The sequence below is a fragment of the Martes martes genome (genome assembly GCF_963455335.1).
Source record: "Martes martes genome assembly, chromosome: 1".
NCBI classification, from domain to species: domain Eukaryota; kingdom Metazoa; phylum Chordata; class Mammalia; order Carnivora; family Mustelidae; genus Martes; species Martes martes.
Window position 1 is genome coordinate 210,757,609 of NC_137888.1, and position 25,049 is coordinate 210,782,657.

Sequence of the window (25,049 nt, forward strand, 5' to 3'; positions counted from 1 at the left end):
AAATTCTCTAAATACCATAAATATGAAGGAAACTTACCCACTAGCTCCAAAAATGGTTGCAGAGAATCCTCAAAGTAAATATTTTCATAATGGACATTAGATACTAAATATTAAAAACATTCACTCCAAAGCATTTGTATGTTAAAACTTTAAAGAACACTGATGAGAACCAAGTGGTATAAGATTCATCTTATTCAAGCTAATAAACTCAGATAGGAACTGTGTATATTCACTTAAAAAAATGTTATATAAGCTCTAATTTTAATAAAGTGCATGTTTAAACCTGTCAGAATTTATGAGTATGGGTCGGGGGTGGGGGGGAGATTCTCAGTCAACATAATGATTGTGATAAATCTTGTGATCACAACTAATTTTAACCAATAGGAGCAAACTCTTGGAGGAAGATCCATTGAACAGAATAAAATTGCCTTGAGACTGAAATCTAGCATTACTCAGAATCAGAGGATTCATCCTGGTGAGAATCCCCATCAACACCTTCATCTTGGGAAAGCCCTCAGAGATTGTTTACACCTTAACCCACATGAGAACATTCTTTCTGGGGAAAAATCCAATGACTGTAAAAATGATAAAAATACCTTCATCAGGAGTTCTTTCTTAGCTGTGCACAAGAGACCCCATACAAGAGAGAAATCCTGTGAATGCCCTGACTCTAGGAAAGTCTCAAGTTCAGTCTTAAATCTTAAGCATCAAAAAACTTGCATTAGGGAGAAATCTTTTCAATGTAGCCAGTGTGATAAAGTATTAGTGAACCACTCATCCATTGCATTGCACATGAGAACCCACATTGGAGAAAAACCTTTTAAGTGTAACCAGTGTGGGAAAGCCTACAGTTCAAACTCTTACCTCACACGACACAAGAGAATTCACACTGGGGAGAAGCCCTATGAATGCCATGACTGTGGAAAAACCTTCAGAGATAGTTCACTTCTCAGACAACATGAAGGAATTCATTCAAGGGACAAACCCTACAAATGTGATCAGTGCAGCAAAACCTTCAGTAGGAGCTCTAGGCTTACCATGCACAAGATAATACATACCAAAGAGAAGCCCTATGCCTGCACTGATTGTGGGAAAACCTTCAGCATTCTTTCATACCTCACAAGACATAAGAGAGTACACACTGGTGAGAAGTCTTTTGAATGCAGCCACTGTGGAAAAGCCTTAAGTAGTCCATCAGCTCTGAAGACACACTTACGGATACATACTGGAGAAAAACCTTACAAGTGTGATCAGTGTGGGAGAACTTTTAGAATGAGCTGTAATCTTAATGTGCACAAGAAAATGCATGCTGGAGAGAAACCGTGTACTTGCATTGACTGTGGGAAAGCCTTCAGGGATCACTCATGCCTTAAAGAACATGTGAGAATTCACACTGGAGAGAAGCCCTTTGCATGTAATCAGTGTGGGAAAGCCTTCAGAGTGAAATCTTTCCTCACTTTGCACAAGAAAGTTCACATGAGAATGAAACAGTATGAGTGTAAGGAATGTGGGAAAGCCTTCAGTGGTCTCTTATCTCATAGGAGACATATGAAAAAGCACACCAGGGAATATAAACCCTTCAAGTGTAGTCAGTGTGAAAAAGCTTTTAGGAGGCATGTGTCCCTTACAATACACATAAGAACTCACACTGGAGAGAAACCCTATGAGTGTGATCAGTGTGGAAAAACCTTTAGCGTAAGGTGCAATCTTACTGTGCACAAGAGAGTCCACACTGGAGAGAAGCCCTATAGATGCAGTGCATGTGGACATGCTTTCAGTAAGCTGTCTTCCCTTCGGCGGCATCACAAGAGCACTCATGCTGGATAAAGCTCCGAGTAATGTCCACGTACAGTAGTTTTCAGTGAACTCTGAATCTTGAAGGCGTATAAGCAGATACTAACTGCAGAGAACTGGATGTAAAGAATGGAAAAAAGCCTCTAAAAATCTGTAGGAGAAATATAAGTTATGCAGTGACTTTGATAAATCCTTTAATCATCTCCTAGATATGTGACCAATTGATACTAAAAGTAAAAACTTTTTAGTGTCTTCAAAACTTGTTGAGAAAAATAAATGCCTCATGTTTTAAGCCACCATGTTTACAGTGTGTGTGTGCATGTATTTTGGGAGGGAGGTTTTATTCACAAATGTGTCACCAATATAACCCATGTCAGGTTTTTAGAAATTTATGTATATAATTAAAAAATTGAATTGCTACTGGAGTACCAGGATGGAGGTTATCTGTATAACTCACACTGGTCATTCCCTTTTCACTCTCTGATCACCCTAATTCTTGACACCTTAACATGTGTACTCTGGATTCATTGCATTTTTTTAAAGATTTTATTTATTTATTTGTCAGAGAGAGAGAGAGAGAGAGTGAGCACTGGCAGACGGAGGCAGAGGGAGAAGCAGGCTCCCTGCTGAGCAAGGAGCCCAATGTGGGACTCGATCCCAGGACGCTGGGATCATGACCTGAGCTGAAGGCAGCTGCTTAACCAACTGAGCCACCCAGGCATCCCTCATTGCATTTTTTAGAAGTTTTTTTTTTTTTTTAAAGTAATCTCTACAGGAACTCACAGCCTGAGATCAAGAGTCACATGTTCCACTGACCTGGCCAGGTGCCCCTAGAATCATGCCTTTTTAACAGCTTTATTGAGATGTAATTTACATGTTGAAGTATAAAATTCCCATGGGTTTTAGTATGTTTACAGAGTTATATGCCCTATTCTACCCGATATGTTATTGTACCTGGATTCTGCTCAACACTCTTTGTGAGAATCATCTGTGTTCTTTCTTTAGCAGAATTTTATTGTCATTGATACATAGCTTCCCATTTTATGAATATGAACAATTAATTCAACTGTTCTGGACATTTGGGTTGTTTATAGTTGGAGTATTTTAAAAAATATTTTACTTATTTGAGAGAGAGAACACAATCAGAGGAAGAGACAGAGGGAGAGGGGGAAGCTGACTCCCCACTGAGCAGAGAGCTTGATGTGGGGCTCAATCCCAGGACCTTGAGATCATGACCTGAGCTGAAGGCAGGTACATAGCTGACTGAGCCACTCAGGAGCCCTATAGTTAGGGTATTTTATAAGTAATTCTGCCATGAACATTCTTGTACATGTTTTAGTTCACAGCTGTACATATTTTTGTCGGGTATATATTTTAGGAGTGCAGTTTCTGGGTCATAGGGAATACACATGGTCACATTTATTCAACACTACCTGGTCACATTTATTCAACAGTATCCCACAGTTTTATGAAGTAGTAGTTCTAGTATGCATGTCTGCTCTCTTGGTAATATTTTACATTGTCTTTTTCATTTTGGTCATTTTGATGTGTATGCCATGGGATTGTATTTTAATTTTTAAATTTTTAAAAACTTTTCATTTGGAACCATTTTTGCACTTACTGGAAAAGTTTTTACAGAGTCCTGTATATCCCTCAGTTTCCCAGTGTTAATGCAATTAATTTGTCACCTGCTTTCTTCTGGTTAGTATTTTTTTGTGTGGGATCTCTAAGATTTTTTTTTTTTGATGTCTGTTTTCCAGACAACCTCCAAAAGCCTTCCCAAGTAACTAGTAAATTGGTTCTTCGCATGTACTCTTTGCTATTATAGTACTTACCTCACTCACGAAGTGTTTTTGGTTAAAGAAAAATTGGAGAGTGAGTTTGTGGAGATGATCCCATGGTACATGCTCTGTATCCCCAGTCTCTGTCCCTATGGGGACTTAAACACCACCTTGCTTCTCTTACTCTTCCAGTGATAATCTCTGCCTCAGAGAAAGCTGGGAGTTGGTCTGATGAGAAGTTCATCAGTTCTCTTAAGGTCAGCCCCAAGAAATCCAAGAATGAGATTCCCAGTCTGGAGATGAGAGGAAACATATGGGAAGAGAATTTATGTACACCCGTCCTCTCAGGTTCAGGAAATCTGGTCATTCATGCATCCTATCTATGAGCTGTTCTCCTCAAAGATTTGAAAAGCCTTGGGGAAGAAATGATAGTATATATCTGGCTAATGAGGAGCTTTGGAAATTGAGTTCCCAGGCCCACAGAGATTAGAGTTTACCTGTGACCCCTTCTCTCAAAGCAATGTTCATGTCAGGAAACACACCTGAGTCTCCTGAGATCAGCCTTCTTGCCCTGGAGCCCAGTTGCCTTGGTCCCTCTGCCTTTCCTGGGGACAGATTTCCCATCTCTGCCCTTCAATATCTAGAGGAAAGGTGAATTACTCATTGGTGACTTCAAGATAATCTGGTGTGCCCTACTAAATGCTGTGAGAAATTGAATGTACAGTTTTGTTTTTTTTTTTAAAATCAGCCTATCTGGAGGACATCTAAGAGGTAAAAGAAAGTTCGGTAGGATGAAGCTATATTGAATTTGCGGTCAACTTTCATTTTCCTGCTCTTACTCTGCTTTTTAAATTCCAGGGACGTTTTTCCTTACTTGAACATGAATTAGCACCTTCAGAAATCGGACAGATAGGGGCTCCTGGGCGGTTTGACTGAACCATTTAAGCATCTGACTTCAGCTCAGGTCATGGTCTCAGAGTCCTGGGATTGAGCCCTGCGTTGGGCTCCCTGCTCAGTGGGGAGCCTGCTTCTCCCTCTACTGTTCCCTCTGCTGGTGCTCTCTCTCTTCCTCTGTCAAATAAATAAAATCTTTAAAAAAAGAAAAAAAGAAATTGGACAGATAATTCAACAATTCACTGGTTTCCCTCATTTTGGTGGGCTGAGAATGGGACTAGGATGGGTGAGTTTGGCTTCTCAGTTTTCCCCATATCTGATTCCAGCTTTTATCCTCAGAAAGTTCAAGTCTTGTCTTTACCTCTTACTTGTAAGGACCTTGAGAGAGAAGGTTGAGACCCATTAGTCTACCTTTCTAGTCTTTCTCTGAAAACCTTCAAAGAAAATACAGAATATTTTATTTTATTTTTTTTAAAAAGATTTTCTTTATCTATTTGAGAAAGGGAGTGAGAGCACGAGAGGGGAGAAGGTCAGAGGGAGAAGCAGACTCCCCATGGGCCTGGGAGCTGGACGTGGGGCTCGATCCCTGGACTCCGGGATCGTGACCTGAGCTGAAGTCATATGCTTAACTGGTTCAGTCAAATCACCCAGGCACCCAAGAAAATACAGAATATTTTAAACCATCAGAATAGCACAGTACTTTCCAGAATTAATGTTGACATTTGGGCCATATTAGCTTCAGACATTTAAAAAAATATATATAGTAGTATACATTATATACGATTGTTTTATTTTATTTTTTTTAAGATCTTATTTATTTATTTGGCAGAGACACAGTGAGAGACAGACACAAGCAGGGGGAGTGGGAGAGGGAGAAGCAGGCTTCCCGCCAGAGAGCCAGAGGCAGGGCTCATCCCAGGACCCCGGGATCATGACCTGAGCTGAAGGCAGACACTGTCATCATATTTTAGACTGAGTGTCAGATCCAGATCCCACAGGGAAAGGCCTTTCTTCACTTTTAGACAGGGATAACTCTGTATCAGCATGGACAAATCCTCTATTATGTTACTGTTCCCCTCCTCCCTTCCCAGAGGTTACCAGTCTGGAATTGGTAGATATTTGCCATGGGTAGTTCAATACTATTAGTACATGTGAACATGTCTGATAAATCTCTGATACAGAAAAAAATTGTAATTAGCCCAAATGCCCACTGATACAAGAATGTATATTAAAATTAATAAATCTTCTATGTCAATCTTCATAAATACAGAAAATACAATATAAAACCAAAAAAGTGGTTGAGTTAAATAATAATGTATAACAAATACGAGCTTATAACATGACGTGACGTAGGCATAGAATGTTTATGGTTACATTTTTACTCATGTGAAATATTTCAGGGGGATGATACATGTAAAGTTCAGTATCAAGTTTACCTTCAGAGGGAAATGGCCTGCCTTCTGTATTGAGGTTATGTATGAATATGCCGGGGCTTAAAAGCGATCTGCATTGTTTTTTTTTTTTTTTAAGGATTTTATTTATTTATTTGACAGAGAGAGATCACAAGTAGGCAGAGAGGCAGGCAGAGAGAGTGGGGGAAGCAGGCTTTCTGCTCAGCAGGGACTCGATCCCAGGACCCTGGGATCATGACCTGAGCCGAAGACAGAGGCTTTAACACACTGAGCCACCCAGGTGCCCCGATCTGCATTGTTTTATTTAAAAAACTGGGGCACGGGGCGCCTGGGTGGCTCAGTGGGTTAAAGCCTCTGCCTTCGGCTCGGGTCATGATCTCAGGGTCCTGGGATCGAGCCCCGCATCGGGCTCTCTGCTCAGCGGGGAGCCTGCTTCCTCCTCTCTCTCTCTGCCTGCCTCTCTGCCTACTTGTGATCTGTCTATCAAATAAATAAATAAAATCTTTAAAAAAAAAATAAAAAAAAAAAATAAAAAACTGGGGCAAGCTTGGCACAGTATCAGCTGGTGGGCTTAAGCCTTTCATTGTCACTTTTTCTTTGTTGAGTTACTTAAATTGAACATAAAACATCTAACAATTATTTTAAGGAGTATTTTATAATTACATAAATTTTATCATGTTATACCTATCATAAATTGCTTTTCTCCTTTAATAATTTTTGGTCTAATTTTATACAGTGAGAAGTAATGTAAATACTTAGATTTTTTCATTTTTAAAACATAACATTTAAAAAATGAAGGATGATATAATAGTATAAAATATTTAAATAACATGGTGTACCATGACTGTGCCATAACTTATGTATGTATTCATACTATGTTTGTTTCGCTTATTTCCTTTCTCTATTTCATTATACTGAGGGCTCCCAGTAGGGATTTGAGTACATCCTTTTCAGCCCTAAGATATTCTTGGGGTGCCTTTGCTTGCCTCTTTCACTCTGTCTCACTCAGCTTGCTTCCCTTCTAGACATTAGGACTGTCCACTGGTAAAACTGAAAGTGATAGGAAAAGTCTTTGCAAGTCCCCACTGTGCTGGGTGCTTTTCATTTATTAATTTTTTATTCCTGTGATACCTTTGTATATTTTTTATAGGAGTTCCCATTATAAAAATGAGAAAATTGGGACACCTGAATAGCTCAGTCAGTTAAACATTCACCTTCGGCTCAGGTCATGATCTCAGGGTCCTGGGATCAAGTCCTGCATCCATCTCCTTGCTCAGTGGGGAGGCTGCTTCTTAGCCTGCTGCTCCCCTGCTTCTGTGTGCATGCACCTTCTCTCTCTCTCTCTCTGACAAATAAGTAAAATCTTTAAAAAAAATTAAAAAATTGAATCTGCTCAGAGAGGTTCAGGGACCTTCTAATGTCACAGATCCATGTTACAGTTGGGAGATTCGTGACCAAACCAAGGAGTGTCTGTGTTCAAGCCTTATCCCTAAATGGTTTTTATGATCCCTTGTCTTTCTCCAGGAAGAGAGTCAATTCTGCTCAGGGTCTCAGCTTGTGAAGCAGAGGGCTCACATTATGTGGGCTCACTGTACACATCTTGTGATTCTATCATGCATTTGATATGCTGTTGCAGAAATTCCTTCATGGGAGTAGGTAGAGGCGTAGACACTGCTACCCATTCCTATCCCCTGTTGCCACTTTTGGGGACATCATGATAAATTTCTCAGGAATCTGGATAAGCCAGATGGGATATGAGAGGCTTGTAGCTGGTCCTGGGTAGGTCCACGTGGGACGACTCCTCTGAACCAGGGACTGAGGTGGCTAAACCCAGAATAATCAGGAAGGAGGGTGTGATCTATGGGTTACTCCTAACATTTTCTTTCTTTTAATTAAGTTGTAACATTGCTGTAGTTTTAGATGTACAACATAATGTCTTGATATGTGTAAATATTGCATAAATCATTACCAGAATAAGTTCAGTAACATCCATCACCACACATGGTCACACATTTTTTTCTTGTGATGAGAACTTTTAAAAGATAACATTTTTAGGGGTGCTCCATCAGTTAAGCATCTGCCATTGGCTTGGGTCATGATCCTGGGGTCCTGGGATCAGGTTCTACATCGGGCTCCCTGCCCATCAGGGAGTCTGCTTCTCTCTCTACCCTCAGCGGCAACCGTCCCCACCCCACCTTCTTGTGATCTTTCTCTTCCTCTCAAGTAAATAAAATCTTTAAAAAAGGAACATTTTTATATTGTCTATTATAGAAATAAAAGACAAGGGTTAAGACAAAAAAAATAAGGGTCTTAACCCTTAACAAGGTTTAAGACCTATGCTACTGGATAAACAGGTTTATTTTCACTTCAGAAACTGCAGTAAGAAAGGAGAAATGATGGGAGAGAAAGACATTATGGGATATGTATTAAGGAAGCAAAAGGGTAAATATTTCTATCCAGGCTATTATTCTAAGTACAGAGCTTGACCCTAATGACATTCACTAATATTTGAATATTTTTGGGATTAATTATCCCCCTTTCTTGTTTTCTTTCTTTCTTTTATCTTTTTTCCCACTTTTATCTCATCATCATGGGGTTAAGGAGTGTTAAGTGGAAAAGAGAAAATACCAGTGAGGAAGAGGTAAGGAACTTCTAAAATTGAGTGTGTCGTTTTTTCCTCCCAAACATAGACCTAATTGGGTAAAACATGCTAATGTGTTACTGCTTGCATGTGCCCTGTCAAACATTTTGCATTTATTACTGTAAGTCCCCCCATTACCCCGAAAGTGTAATCATCCAGGTGTATATGCTTCTTTTTTAAATATTTATTTGAGAGAGAGAGCGAGCAAACGAGCATGGGGAGTGGAGGGCCAGAGGGAGAGGGAGAAGCAGCCTCCCTACAAGGAGCCTGACACGGGGTGCAATCCCAGGGCTCTGAGATCATGACCTGAGCTGAAGGCAGATGCTCAACCAACTGAGCCATCTGGGTACTCCTTGGTGTATTTGTTTCTATTTCCTTCTTTCTGTCCACCAACCTTTCTGGGGGCTCAAGTGTTCAGTGGCCTTGATATCAGGGTTAGGTAATTAAGAGATACTGTCTAGGCTTATGAGAATGACACTTAAAAATTTTATTTGATTAAGACTCCTTATATCTCATTCTCCTGCTCTTCTGTTACAGAAGAGAAGTGCTTCACTCTAGCTTCAGAGAGGGACATTAGCCTTCAAACAATGGAGAGAAAATTGCAGCAAATATTTTCCCAGCCTACTTGTGTTCTCTCTCCTTAAGGGAAAGAATCGGAATTTGCAAACATTTTAAAATCCACCACAATCATGACTAGCAAGGCCACATGTTCCAAGTGATACAACTATAAGACTGGGATCCCCAGCAGCCTGCGTCCCTGAGTGACTGTGGAGCAGACTGTGACCAGTGTCTGTTAATTATATGCACATGTGTGTAACTCATGACTGATTCATACAAGCCTCTCTCTGAGCTGGCATCATTTTCTAAGCTTGACTTAGGTCCTGCAGATGGGCTCTGTTTTGATGTTAACCAGCACACACCACATGTGGCGTGTACGGGTATGGGAGCACGGGCATGGGACATAGGCATGGGAGACAGAAGACCAAGGCATTGATGAGTCTAGAACAACTTTCATGCCAAACTTAAGGGAGACCTGAAGCTGTAAGGCTTGTTTCAGAAGAGCTCAGAGGCAAGTTGAGGAATGGCCAAAGATGGCACATTGTCTGAAGATGAACGTTGTGTGTCATGCAGAAAGCCATTTTATTATTTTAACAAATGATGAATACAAGAATCAAGATGTATCCCGCCTTGCGAGAATGCAGTCCTCAGGTGACCAGTTGTATAATTAGGGAAAGTTCCTTCTTATTTTTTCTTAAAGATTTTATTTATTTACCTGACAGAGAGAGATCACAAGCAGGCAGAGAGGCAGGCAGAGTGAGAGAGGGGGAAGCAGGCTCCCTGCTGAGCAGAGAGCCCGATACGGGGCTCGATCCCAGGACCCTGGAATCATGACCTGAGCTGAAGGCAGAGGCTTTAATCCACTGAGCCATCCAGGCGACCTAAAGTTCCTCCTTATTGAAGTATTTTTTATTGAAGTATTTTAACCAATAAATGTCAGCATTTTGTAACTCCCACTGAATTAATGGATCAAAGTGATAATTATTACAAAAAGCAAGAGAGTATGTGGGTCCTCATGAAAATATTTAAAAGGGTTTGCCAAAAAATTGAACCTAAATCTAATCAGGCTTCCAGACTAGAGGTAGGCAGACTGTTTCAATAAGGAGCCAGATGGAAAATGTCTTAGATTTTGTGGGCCATGTAGCCTCTTAAAAGTACTCAACTCAGATGTAGCTTACAAGCTGCCATGAATGATAAAGAAATGAATAGCTATGTTCTCATAAGCCTTTATTGACTGGATCTTGCCCATAGGCTGTATTTTCTCAAACTGTGTTCTAGAATACAGCCTCAGTAATTTTATTCTAGAGTTACTGGTTTACAGGCATTTTAAAAATTAACATATAGTGTATTATTTGCCCCAGGTGTACAGGTCTGTGAATCATCAGTCTTACACATTTCACAGCACTCACCACAGCACATACCCTCCCCGGTGTCCATAACCCAGCCATGATATCCCTACCCCCCCCCCCCCCCGCCTCCAGCAACCCTCAGTTTGTTTCCTGAGATTAAGAGTCTTTTATGGTTTGTCTCCCTCCTGATCCCATCTTGTATTATTTTTTCCCTCCCTACCCCCCACAACTCCCCACCCTGCCTCTCAAATTCTTCATATAAGGGGGATCATTGTCTTTCTCTGATTGACTTATTGCACTTACATAATACTTAGTTCCATCCATGTTGTTGCAAATGGCAAGATTTTGTTTCTTTTGATGGCTGCATAGTATTCCATTGTATATATATATACCACATCTTCTTTATCCATCCATCTGTTGATGGACATCTAGGTCCTTTCCATAGTTTGGCTATTGTGGACATTGCTTCTATAAACATTTGGGTGCACGTGCCCCTTCAGATCACTACATTTGTATCTTTAGGGTAAATACCCAGTAGTGCAATTGCTGGTTCATAGGATAGCTCTATTTTCAACTTTTTGAGGAACCTCCATACTGTTTTCCAGAGTGGCTGCACCAGCTTGCATTCCCACCAACAGTGTAGGAGGGTTCCCCTTTCTTCGAATCCTTGCCAACATCTGTCATTTCCCGACTTGTTAATTTTAGCAATTCTGACTGGTGTGAGGTGGTATCTCACTGTGGTTTTGATTTGTATTTTCCTGATGCCGAGAGATGTTGAGTACTTCTTCATGTGTCTGTTGGCCATTTGGATGTCTTTTTTGCAGAAATGTCTGTTCTTGTCCTCTGCCCATTTCTTGATTGGATTATTTGCTCTTTGGGTGTTGAGTTTGATAAGTTCTTTGGATACTAGCTCTTTATCTGGTATGTCATTTGCAAATATCTTCTCCCATTCTGTCAGTTGTTTTTTGGTTTTGTTGACTGTTTCCTTTGCTGTGCAAAAGCTTTTGAGCTTCATGAAGCCCCAATAGTTCATTTTTTGCTCTTGCTTCCCTTGCCTTTGGTGATGTTTCTGAGAGGAAGTTGCTGTGGCTGAGGTTGAAGAGGTTGCTGCCTGTGTTCTCCTCTAGGAGATTTTGATGGATTCCTGTCTCACATTGAGGTCTTTCATCCATTTTGAGTCTATTTTTGTTTGGATTTTGATGGATTTTGATGGATTCCTGTCTCACATTGAGGTCTTTCATCCATTTTGAGTCTATTTTTGTTTGTGGTGTAAGGAAATGGTCCAGTTTCATTCTTCTGCATGTGGCTGTCCAATTTTCCCAACACCATTTGTTAAAGAGACTGTCTTTTTTCCATTGGACATTCTTTCCTGCTTTATTGAAGATAAGTTGACCATAGAGTTGAGGGTCCATTTCTGGGCTCTCTATTCTGTTCAATTGATCTATGTGTCTGTTTTTGTGCCAGTACCATACTTTCTTGATGATGACAGCTTTGTGATAGAGCTTGAAGTCTGGAATAGTGATGCCACCAACTTTGGCTTTCTTTTTCAACTTTCTTCTGGCCATTCAAGGACTTTTCTGGTTCCATGTAAATTTTAGGATTATTTGTTCCATTTCTTTGAAAAAAATTGATGGTATTTTAATAGGGGTTGCATTAAATGTGTAGATTGCTCTAGGTAGCATAGACATTTTCACAATACTTGTTCTTCCAATACATGAGCATGGAACATTTTTCCATTTCTTTGTGTCTTCCTCAATTTCTTTCATGAGTACTTTATAGTTTTCTGAGTACAGATTCTTTGCCTCTTTGGGTAGGTTTATTCCTCGGTATCTTATGGTTTGGGGTGCAACTGTAAATGGGATTGACTCCTTAATTTCTCTTCTGTCTTATTGTTAGTGTATAGAAATGCAGCTGATTTCCATGTATTGATTTTATATCCTGACACTTCACTGAATTCCTGTGTGAGTTCTAGCAGTTTTGGAGTCTTTGGGCTTTGGAGTCTTTGGGCTTTCCACATAAAATATCATATCATCTGCAAAGAGTGAGAGTTTGGTTTCTTCTTTGCTGATTTGGATGCCTTTTATTTCTTTTTGTTGTCTGATTGCCAAGGCTAGGACTTCTAGTACTGTGTTGAATAGCAGTGGTGATAGTGGACATCCCTGCCATGTTCCTGACCTTAGGGGGAAAGTTCTCAGTTTTTGCCTGTTGAGAATGATATTCACTGTGTGTTTTTCATAGATGGCTTTGATGATATTGAGGTATGTACCCTCCATATCTATACTTTGAAGAGTTTTGATCAAGAAAGGATGCTGTACTTTGTCAAATGCTTTTTCAGCATCTATCGAGAGTATCATATGGTTCTTGTCCTTTCTTTTTTAATGTATTGCATCACATTGATTTGCAGATGTTGAACCAACTTCACAGCCCAGGAATAAATCTCACTTGGTTGTGGTGAATAATCCTTTTAATGTACTGTTGGATCCTATTGGTTTAGCATTTTGGTGAGAATTTTTGCATCTGTGTTCACCAAGGATATTGGTCTGTAATTCTCCTTTTTGATGGGGTCTTTGGTTTTGGAATCAAGGTAATGCTGGCCTCATAAAATGAGTTTGGAAGTTTTCTTTCCATTTCTATTTTTTGGAACAGTTTCAGAAGAATAGGTATTAATTCTTCTTTAAATGTTTGGTAGAATTCCCCTGGGAAGCCATCTCGCCCTGGGCTCTTGTTTGTTGGGAGATTTTTGATGACAGCTTCAGTGTCCTTACTGGTTATGGGTCTGAACAGGTTTACTGTTTCTTTCTTTCTTTCTTTTGATTTTTTTTTTATTTATTTGACAGAGATCACAAATAGGCAGAGAGGCAGGCAGGGGTAGGGGGAAGCAGGCTCCCTGCTAAGCAGAGAGCCTGATGTGGAACTCAGTTCCAGGACCCCGTCAGTTCATGACCTAAGCCAAAGGCAGAGGCTTAATCCACTGAGCCACCCAGGCACCTCTATTTATTTTCTTTTCTTTTTTAAAAAGATTTTATTTATTCACTTGACAGAGAGACAGAGAGCACAAGTAGGCAGAGTGGCAGACAGAGGAAGCAGTTTCTCCGCTGAGCAGGGAGCCTAATGCAGGGCTTCATCCCAGGACCCTTGATCCCAGGACCCAAGCTGAAGGCAGTTGAGCCACCCAGGTGCCCCCAGGTTTTCTATTTCTTCCTGGTTCAGTTTTGGTAGTTTATATGTCTCTAGGAATGCATCCATTTCTTCCAGTTGTTAAATTTGCTGGTGTATAGTTGCTTATAATATGTTCTTATAATTGTTTGTATTTCTTTGGTGTTGGTTGTGATCTCTTCTTTTTCATTCATGATTTTATTAATTTGGGTCCTTTCTTTTTTTCTTTTTGATAAGTCTGGCCAGGGGTTTATCAGTCTTTTTAATTTTTTCAGAGAACCAGCTCCTAGTTTTGTTGATTTGTTCTTCTGTTCTTTTGGTTTCTATTTCACGGATTTCTGGTCTGATCTTTATGATTTCTCTTCTCCTGCTGGGTTTAGGCTTTCTTTGCTGTTCTTTCTCCAGCTCCTTTAGGCGTGAGGTTAGGTTGTGTACGTGAGACCTTTCTTCTTTCTTGAGAAAGGCTTGTATTGCTATACACTTTGCTCTCAGGACTGCCTTTGCTATGTCCCAAAGATTTTGAACAGTTGTGTTTCCATTTTCATTTGTTTCCATGAATTTTTAAAATTCTTCTTTAATTTCCTGGTTGACCCAATTATTCTTTAGAAGGATGCTCTTTAGCCTCCATGTATTTGGATTCTTTCCAACTCTCCTCTTGTGACTGAGTTCTAGTTTCAGAGCATTGTGGTCTGAAAATATGCAGGGAATGATCCCAGTCTTTTGGTACCAGTTGAGACCTGATTTGTGACCCAGGATGTGATCTGTTCTGGAGAATGTTCCATGTGCACTAGAGAAGAATGTGTGTTCTGTTGTTTTGGGATGGAATGTTCTAAATACATCTTTGATGTCCATCTGGTCCAGTGTGTTACCGAGAGCCTTTATTTCCTTGTTGATCTTTTGCTTAGATGATCTGTCCATTTCACTGAGGAGGGGATGTTAAAGTCCTCTACTATTATTGTGTGATTGTCGATGTGTTTCTTTGATTTTGTTACTAGTTGGTTTATATAATTGGCTGCTTCCATGTTAGGGGCATAGATATTTAAAATTGTTAGATTTTCTTGTTGGACAGGCCCTTTAAGTATGATACAGTGTCTTTCCTCATCTCTTATTATAGTCTTTGGCTTAAAATCTAATTTATCTGTTATAAGGATTGCCACTCCAGCTTTCTTTTGATGTCCATTAGCATGGTAAATTGTTTTCCACCTCCTCACTTTAAATCTGGAGGTGTCTTTGGGTCTAAAATGAGTCTCTTGCAGACAGCATATCAATGGGTCTTATTTTTTTTTATCCATTCTGATACCCTAGGTCTTTTGATTGGGGCATTTAGCCCATTTACATTCAGGGTAACTGTTTAAAGATATGAATTTAGTGTCATTGTATTGCTTGTAAGGTGACTGTTACTGTATATTGTCTCAATTCCTTTCTGGTCTGTTACTTTTAGGCTCTCTCTTTGCTTAGAGGACCCCTTTCAATATTTCCTGTAGGGCTGGTTTGGTGTTTGCAGATTCTTTTAATTTTTGTTTATCCTGGAAGCTTTTTATCTCTCCTTCTATTTTCAGTGACAGCCTAGCTGGATATATTATTCTTGGCTGCATATTTTTCGTGTTTAGGGCTCTAAATATATCATGCCAGTCCTTTCTGGCCTGCTAGCTCTCTGTGGATAGGTCTGCTGCCAATCTAATATTTCTACTGTTATATGTTACAGACTTCTTGTCCTGAGCTTCTTTCAGGATTTTCTCTTTGTCACTAAGGCTTGTAAGTTTTACTATTAGATGACAGGATGTTGACCTATTTTTATTGATTTTGAGGGGTGGTTCCTTGTGCCTCCTGGATTTTGATGCTTGTTCCCTTCACCAAATTAGGGAAATTTCTCTAATTTTCTGTAATTTGCTCCAGTATACCTTCTGCCTCTCTCTTTCTTCTTCTTCTGCCCATCATTCTAATATTGTCATCTTATGGTATCACTTATCTCTCAAATTCTCCCCTCATGGTCCAGTGGTTGTTTGTCTCCCTTTTGCTCAGCTTCTGTATTCTCCATCATTTGGTCTTCTGTATCACTAATTCTCTGTTCTGCCTCATTTATTCTAGCAGTAAGAGCTTCCATTTTTAATTGCACCTCATTAATACCTTTTTTATTTCAACTTGGCTAGATTTTAGTTCTTTTATTTCTCCAGAAAAGGTTTTTATTTCTCCATAAAGGGAATCTTAAATATCTTTCATGATTTTTTCGAGCCCAGCTAGCACCTTGATAATCATCATTCTGAACTCTGGTTCTGACAAATTACCCACGTCTGTATTGATTAGGTCCCTAGCCATTGGTACTGCCTCTTGTCTCTTTTTTGTGGTGAGTTTTTCTGCCTTGTCATTTTATCCAGATGAGAATAGACAAATGAGAGAAGAAAATACTAAAAGGGGAGCAACAACCCCAGAAAAATACACACTTACCAAATCAGAAGAGACCCAAAACTGGGGGGAGAAGAAAGGGAGAAAAAAAGAAAAAAAATGTATTAGACTGGTGATTAGAACAGAGCCACACACTTGATTTTGTGTGTATTTTGGTCTGTTAGAAGAAACTACCTCCCAAAATTTTAAAGAAAGAAAAACATATATATACAAAAATAAAGGTAAACACAATGACGGGATGGAATATGACCATAAAGATGAACATTTAAAGATTCTAAAAAAAGAATTGGTAAGGTAAGAAGTTGGTTGAAAAAAGAAAAGAAAATAAAGGAAAGAATGTGATCAGGCTGGAGACTAGAACAAAGCCATGTGCTAGATTTGGGTATATTTTGATTAGAAGAAATTGTTTCCCTAAATTTTAAAGAAAAAAAAACCTGTATATGTAGGCAAAAAATAAGGTTAAATACAATGAAGGGTTAAAATATGACTATAACAATGAAAATTTTTAAAAATATTTTTTGAGAAGGTATTGATAAGAGTCCACAGACTCTCCTGGTTCATCTACCCTTCTGATTTATCCCATCTCACTTCTCTTCTCCTTCACCCAATGTCCTCTGTGTTATTCCTTATGCTCCACAAGTAAGTGAAACCATATGATAATTGACTCTCTCTGCTTGTCTTGTTTGAGGGTTTTGGAGGGAGAGAGGTGGGGGATTGGGAGAGCCTGGTGGTGGGTATTAAGGAGGGTACGTATTGCATGGAGCACTGGGTATGGTGCATAAACAGTGAATCTTGGAACACCGAAAAAATAAAATTAAATTAAAAAATAAAGATCTCTATTTTAAAAAATAAAACATTTGTACAAAAAAGGTATTGATAAGATAAAATAGTTTAAAAATTAAAATAGGAAAGAGGAAAGAAAAAAATGAATTAAAAAAATTAACTTTGAAAGGCTAAAGGATCATGGGAAAAAAGCCATGAATTCTGTGTGTTGCTTTCCCCTTGCTCTGGAATTCAGCAGTTCTCATTGATCCATGAACTTGGTCTTGGCTGGATGTTCTTGCTGATTTTCTGTGGGGAGGGGCCTGTTGCAGTAATTCTTAAATGTCTTTACTGGAGGTGGAATTGCACCACCCTTGCCAGGGGCCAGGCTAAGTGATCTGCTTGGGTTTGCTCTTGGGAGCTTTTGTTCCCTGAATGATTTCTGTAGAGCTTTGGAGGATGGGAATGAAGATGGAGGCCTCCCAGTCTCCCGGCCTGTAGGAGCCGAGAGCTCAGGGCCCCACTACTCAGCGCACCCTCAGAGAAAAGCAGTCAATCTCTCCCGTCTCCCTGGTCTCCAGCCACGCTCTGAGCTCACCTGGCTTGTGACTGAGTGTTTCTGTCTCTGGCACATGGCCCTGTTTGGAGTCTCCAAACTCAGCAGATTCCTGTTGTGTGCTCCAGTGCTGCTCCCCCCAGAGGAGTAAGGTGAGTCTCCCCAGATCTGCCACTTCTGGGGTCCCTGCTCACAGAGTAGTGACCTGGCTGTGCCTCGGTCATGGTTTTTTAAGGTAACCCTGAGCTGAGAGTGCCCTCCTTGGCTCTGCCTCTACAGCTGGCTTCCCTGCTCTGATGCCTGGGGCCTCTGTCATCCTCAGACATCCCTGGTCTACTGTAACCCTGTGAGTCCTGAGACCACACTGTCCCCTCACTGTCCCCGTGAGGGCTCCACCCCCTGCTTAGCCTCTGAAGTGACATCCCTCAGTGGAGCAGACTTCTAAAAGTTCTGGTTTTGGGCTCTGCTGCTCTCTCACTTGCTGGGAGCTGGCCTCTCCCTCTGTGGTCTCTTCCCGTTGCTTTGGATTCACTTCTCTACACGTCATACCTTCCAGAAAGTGATGGATTTTCTGTTTCTAGAATTGCTGCTCCTCTTCTCTTCTATCTCTTGTTGAGTTTGTAGGTGTTAAAAATGGTTCGATTACTATCTAGCTGAACTCCTGGGACCTGATGATATTTTTCCTACTCCTCGCCCTCTTGCTTCTCCTTCCATCTTTTTAAAAAAAAATTTACTTATTTATTTGAGAGAGAGAGAGCAGGAACAGGGGGAGTAGCAGAGGGGAGGGAGAAGCAGACTCCCCGCTGAGCAGGCAACCCAACTTGGGGCTTGATCTTGGGATTTCGGAATCATGACCTGAGCTAAAGGTAGACACTTAACCACCCAGCCGTCATAACAGGGCAACATTTCATTCCTATTTTCTTATTAAGTACCTCTGCTTCACAAAGAATTGATAGAAGAAAAAACCTTGGGACAGGATGGTATATCTGGGAGTGTTGAGGGAAACACAAAACAGGAAAAGGAGGGGTAAAAAGGGGAGAGAGGGAAGCAGGAGAAAAGATAGGCATGTTTAAGAAAGTTTCTCTAAAGGTTTGTTTTCTTGTCATTTCCAATTTTTCTCTCAGACCCTTCAGCAACATGAACTCCAGAAACCTCTCAGATACTCTAGAATTCCTCCTCCTGGGACTGTCAGAAGATCCAGAGCTACAGCCCCTCCTATTTTGCCTGTTCTTGTCTGTGTACCTGGTCTCTGTGGCTGGGAACCTACTCATCATCCTGGCCATTATGTATGACTCCCACCTCCACACCCCCATGTACTTCTTCCTCTCTAATCTGGCTTTTGTTGACATCTGTTTCACTACCACAACCATCCCCAAGATGCTGGTGAACATCCAGACACGGAGCAAATCCATCAGTTACACAGGCTGCCTAACCCAAATCTGCTTTGTCCTGACTTTCGCTGGGTTGGAAAATGGAATTCTGGTCATGATGGCCTTTGATCGATTTGTGGCCATCTGTCACCCACTGAGGTACAATATCATCGTGAACCCCAAACTCTGTAGGCTGCTGGTTCTGCTGTCCTTCCTTATAAGTGTTCTGGATGCCCTTCTCCACACTTTGATGGCACTGCGGCTTTCCTTCTGCACAGACCTGGAAATTCCCCACTTTTTCTGTGAATTAGCTCATATTCTCAAGCTTGCCTGTTCCGATATCCTCATCAATAACATTCTTGTGTATTTAGTGACCAGCCTTTTGGGTGTTATTCCTCTCTCTGGGATAATTATCTTTTACACTCGAATTGTCTCCTCTGTCCTGAAAATCCCATCAGCTGGTGGAAAGTATAAGGCATTTTCCATCTGTGGGTCACACTTAATAGTTGTTTCCTTGTTCTATGGGACAGGTTTTGGGGTTTACCTTAGTTCTGCAGCTACACAGTCCTCGAGGAAGAGTGCAATAGTATCAGTGATGTACACTGTGGTCACCCCCATGATGAATCCCTTTATCTATAGTCTGAGGAACAAGGACATGATGGGAGCTTTGAGGAAACTTATCTCTAGAATATAATCTTTTCATTAATGTGTCAGCTGCTTTGGGCTTAACACTGCTGGAATTTGACAGAAAGAAATAAGGTGTAATCCAGACATCCTGACTGACTTTGAATATATAAAACCTGAGATCTAATGGTTAAGGGTAAGAATTTTGAAATTAGACCAGCTGGGTTTGAATCCTACCTCCACTAAAACATACCTTTGTGGCCTTTGACAATTTATTTCAACTCTAAACTCAGTTTCCTCGTCTGTAAAATTGACGTGATTATATTAATTTATATTTTGGGTAGATTTGAGAAACTTAAACTCAGTTAGTGAGGATGCATGCCTTCAGCTGTAATAAAGCAAGATTTTCAAATCCCGTAGGGTCAAATGATAAAAACAATGATCTTTCCTAACAAAAACTTCAGGGATTGCTTAGGTCCAGGCACAGAACCAGAGGAGTGCATTTCACTCTGCCACATGGTGATATTTTCCTATTAGGGCTATTCTCCTGGTGGTCACTGATCTCTGCTCCAGTGCAGAGGCCTTTCAAAGTCAGAAACAAAACCTGATAGCCTCTCCTTGAGTTTCCTTGCAACACAACCATAATATTTCCGAGGAGACATCCAGAAACTATTGTTATCATTAGCCCAAATTGAGCTATGTGTCCTGTATTCACTTTCTGTAATCGTAATTTCTGTCATCGTAATACGTTACAAACTTAGCCGCTTAACACGAATGTATTCTGTTGCAGTCTGAAGGTCAGAAGTCTGAAATCAGCTGTATGGCAAGGTGTTAGGTTCCTTCTGAAAGCTGGTTGGAGAAAAAGTTATCATTTAATAGGTACAGAGTTTCTGTTTGGGATGATAAAAACATTCAGGAAATGGATAGTGGTGATGGTCCTCCAACACTGTGAGTGTTCTTAATGCCATGGCATTGTACACTTAAAATGGCTGAAATAGTAAATTTTATGTTATACATATTTACCACAATATAAAAACTCAAAAGAATTCATTCCAATATACCAAAGCATTAGACACAAGAATCAAAGTGATTAAATATTTCTGAAGACAAAATAAGAAAACATTTTTATTACTTCAGAGAAGTTAAACATTTCTTTAAGATTTATTTATTTTTAGAGAAAGAGAGAGAGCATGTGAGTGTTCACACAAGTGGGGGAGGGGCAGAGAGAGGGGGAAAATCTCAAGCAGACTCTGGCTGAGCCCAGGCGCCCACACAGGGCTCAGTCACATGACCCCAGCCAAGATCATGACTGAGCAGAAATCAAGAGTTGGACACTTGACTGAGCCACCCAGGCACCTCAAAGTCAGGCATTTCTTTTTTCTTTTTTTGTCTGTTTTTGCTGAAGTCGAGCATTTTTTAAGAGAATAAGCACAATCTAAAAGATAAGTACTAAGAAATTCAAGCACCTCAAAAATGAGCCAATAAAACAAGCTACTCATTCAGTGAAAATTCAGAATTATTTTTTCACTATAACAAGGAAAGAAAGAGCAGGGCACATAAACTTCCAGTGAAATATTTCCAGATGGGGAGGTACACAGTACCTGTGTGTACACAGGTACACACTAAGGTACACAGTCACTATGATTTTGCTCACCCTACCAATAGGAACATGATTTTATTAGCACAGACAACAGTTGTTAAGATATTCTGGCACGCTAAAAAATTATTCCTTTCTTCCCTCCCCTGGGAACAGTGTTCATGTGCCTATTCGAGGCTCCTTAAACTAAAATTATACAATATTTGTTCTTTCTCATCTGCTCATTTTACCGAGCATAAGTTTTTAGGGTTCATCCATGTGGTAGCACCTGACAGAATTTCATTCCTTCTAATGGCTGAAATACAAATATATAATTTCACACCTACAGTTATCATCAGGCTTCCTGATATCACTGATTACATAGAGATGCCAAAGGAGGGCATGTCCACATCTGCAATGTACGTGACATAGAAGATGTGAGCAGAAACTGGTGGAGAAATGAGTGGTGATAGACTCATCGCATTAGGGTATCAACCATCTTGAATTCCTCAATTCTACTGCTTTAGTCTGAAAAGAATTTGCACCGCCCTGGGATCAGAATGAAGATATAATTGTTCAGTTAATGAAGAGCTTTGGATATTGATTCTCCAGAGGTACAGAGACATAATTGTGATGGCCTCGCTCAACAGCCCTGCCCCAGGAAAGAAATAGCGTATCTGTGCCTCACCCTGATGATGGTCTCTCTTGCCCAGGAGCCTGATGCTTCACTCCATCCCTTTCCTCTTTCTACCGGTGGAGCACTAGTCTCCATCATCCAGCATCTAGCAGAGATGTCCTGTATCATTCCACAGTGATGTCACCTAGGTAACCTGATGTCCCTTAGTTAATGTTTGGAAATGAGGGCATATATTTTACTACAAGTTTATCCAGCAGAAATTGTGAGGAGTACATGTGGAATCAAGACATCCATTTGCTTCCTGCCTGTCTTCTATTTTTTTGACTTGTTTCCTTGTACCTTTCCTCCAGTTCCCAAATAGTTATCTTTCTGTCAGTTTCTTTCTTTCTGTAAGGAGAAAGACACTTTTCCTTCTCAGCAGGAACATGCTCATTTGCAAATAGGATGATTGTTATTATAACATTTGCTTAATCTTTCTACTGGTTTCTGGGAGTTGGCTTGGGCAGTTTCCCTGTATCTTCCAGTTGCGGGTTTTTAACATACTGTTGTATTATCTTTGTTGCCAGACTGTGAGGTCTCTGCAGAAGGGAGTGGAGATCCAGACAGTCTGACTACCCATTTCTTCTAGTGAAGATACAAATTAAAGAATAGTCTAATTTTTAAAATGACGATTCCACAACCCTTTCCAGAATTAACAAATCTTGACTCACTGCTTTATTCACTTCAGATCTTTTTTCAAAATAACAAAATAATATGCAAAGAGAAGGCATCTCTCCATTTGACAGTTTCCTTTCCCAACAAGGTGCTTGCGCTTGGTGATACTCCTGCTGCTTGCCTAGGGGCTGACATTTCATTGTCTTGTTGCCTTATAATTTCCATCAGATTCATCAACAATATGGAACCCAGAAATGAAACAGACATTTTAGAATTTCTTCTCCTGGAAGTGACAGAGGATCCAGAACTGCAGCCCCTCATCTTCAGCCTGTTCCTGTCCGTGTACCTGGTCACTGTCCTGGGAAACCTGATCATCATCCTGGCTGTCATCTCTGACTCCCACCTCCACACCCCCATGTATTTCTTCCTCTCCAACCTGTCCTTTACTGACATCTGCTTAAGCACAACCACAGTCCCAAAGATGCTGGTGAACATCCAAACACAGACCCAGAGCATCACTTACACAGGCTGCCTCACACAGGTCTGCTTTGTCCTGGTTTTTGCGAGTTTGGATAGTTGTATTCTTTCAGCAATGGCTTATGACCGCTACGTGGCCATCTGTTATCCACTAAGGTACACAGTCATTATGAACTCCCGCCTCTGTGGCCTCTTGATACTTCTCTCCCTGTTTATTAGCATTGTGGATGCCCTGATGCACAGTCTGATGGTGTTGCAACTGACCTTCTGCACAGACCTCGAAATCCCTCTCTTCTTCTGTGAAGTTGTTCAGGTCATCAAGCTTGCATGTTCTGATACCCTCATCAATAACATCCTGATATATTTTGCAACTAGCATATTTGGTGGTATTCCTCTGTGTGGAATCATTTTCTCTTACACTCAGATAGTGTCCTCTGTTTTGAGAATGCCATCAGCAGGTGGAAAGTATAAAGCTTTTTCGACCTGTGGGTCTCACCTGTCAGTTGTATCTTTGTTCTATGGGACAGCTTTTGGGGTATACATTAGTTCTGCTCTTACTAACTCTTCCAGAAACACTGCAGTGGTTTCAATGATGTACACTGTTGTCCCCCAAATGATGAACCCCTTCATCTACAGCCTGAGGAACAGGGACATGAAAGGAGCCTTGAGGAAACTCATAAATAGAACACCTTCTGTTCTGTGACTGTGTTGTCTGAATGGACTGGGGTTTCTAGAATGAATCAAAGTGACAGAAATATTGGGTGAGCCAGAATGTCTGATTCTTGCATCACCAAGTTCTTCTAGAATGACTAGAGAACTTAATGGGTAAGTTCATCTTAACTTTGGGTTGAAACTTGATCTGTTCTTTGAATAGTTCTGTGATGTTTCAGAAACGAATTCCATTATCAAGCTCAGTTTCTTTGGTCAGGTCCATAGAGCTGAACCTGAGGGAGGGCATACAGTGATTTTGGGGGGATATTCCAGGAAGAAGAAAAGTAAAGAAGTTGGATGGATTGTGGAGAGGATCCAAATAAGTCTGTAGTCACAGAGAGATAATACTGCCAATCCCATACATGTACTTTGAAAGTAAGCCTACTATGAAACATGGGAGAAGCGGATCTTTTACACCTAATTTGGTGATTTACAAGAGTGGTCACTGGTAGACTGTGTCTGTGCAAAGGCACTATCAGCATCTACTACACCATAGTAGTTTGAGATGATAGTGAAAAAATTTATCTTAATTAGTAAAAAAAGCTTTGCTTCTGCTAAAAGAAAGTAACCCTGGCTCTAATGGACACAAGCAATAAAGATTTTTATATTTTTTTAATAAGTTTTAATTTTAATTCCAGGTAGGTAACACACAGTGTCCTCTTAGTTTCAGGTGTACAATATAGTGATTCAACACTTCCATACGATACCCAGTGGTCATAACAAGTGCCCTCCTTAATTCGGATCTCCTATTGATTTCACCTACCCACTTCCCCTCTGGTACCCAACAGTTTATTCTCTAAAGTTAAAGAGTCTGTTTCTTGGGTGGCCTCTATGTCTTTTTTCCCCTTTTTGCTTATTTGTTTTGTTTCTTAAATTCCACATATAAGTTAAATCATACAGTATTTTTCTTTCTCTGACTGACTTCACTTAGCGTTATACTCTCTAGCTCCATTCATGTTGTTGTTACAAATGGCAAGATTCCATTTCTCTTTATGGCTGAATAATATTCCATTTTATATGTCTGCTTGTATATGTTATATATAGATATATAATGAATACTATATATACACAGTAGAATATTATTCATTCATATACATATATGTAAATGTACATATATGTATATGTACGTGTGTATGTATATATATGCATATATATACACATACATAGTGTGTGCATATATATATATACATACAATGTCTATATATATCTATATCTACAGATATATCTATATCTATCTATATATAGATATATCTATATATACACAATGTCTTCTTTATCCATTCATCTATGAGAGGACACTTGGGATGCTTCCATAATTTGGCTATTGTAAATAATGCTTTAATAAACATAGGAGTGCATGTATACCTTTGAATTCGTGTTTTTGTATATTTTGGGTAAATACCCAATAGTGTGATGACCAGATCATGGGGTAATTCTATTTTAACTTTTTGAGGACCCTCCATACTGTTTTCCACAGTGGGTGTAGCAGTTTGCATTCCCTCCAGTAGTGCATGAGGGGTTCTTTTTCTCCAGATCCTTGCCAACACCTTTTGTTTCTTGTATTGTTGATTTTAGGAATGTTGTATTCCTGACAACTACTTCAGAGGTAGGGAATGTAGAGGTAAACTTATATGTTTTTCTGTGTGGTGGGTTTATCTTGGGCTGGTACCCCTCATGGACACAGATGGCTGCAA

General features: G+C 40.1%; 2 protein-coding genes across 2 annotated transcripts; both read left to right on the forward strand.

The window, feature by feature from the left end:
* Positions 1-18,443: 18,443 nt before the first annotated feature.
* On the forward strand, positions 18,444-19,370 carry LOC308349614 (olfactory receptor 7G3-like; the record flags this gene model as incomplete). Its single annotated transcript, XM_080814391.1, has 1 exon — positions 18,444-19,370. The coding sequence occupies one exon, from the start codon at positions 18,444-18,446 to the stop codon at positions 19,368-19,370; it is 927 nt and encodes a 308-aa protein (XP_080670517.1).
* A 3,026-nt stretch (positions 19,371-22,396) lies between these two features.
* On the forward strand, positions 22,397-23,347 carry LOC308349685 (olfactory receptor 7G1-like; the record flags this gene model as incomplete). The annotated part of the gene is made up of 1 exon (XM_080814482.1): positions 22,397-23,347. The coding sequence occupies exon 1, from the start codon at positions 22,409-22,411 to the stop codon at positions 23,345-23,347; it is 939 nt and encodes a 312-aa protein (XP_080670608.1). The 5' UTR covers positions 22,397-22,408.
* Positions 23,348-25,049: the final 1,702 nt, after the last annotated feature.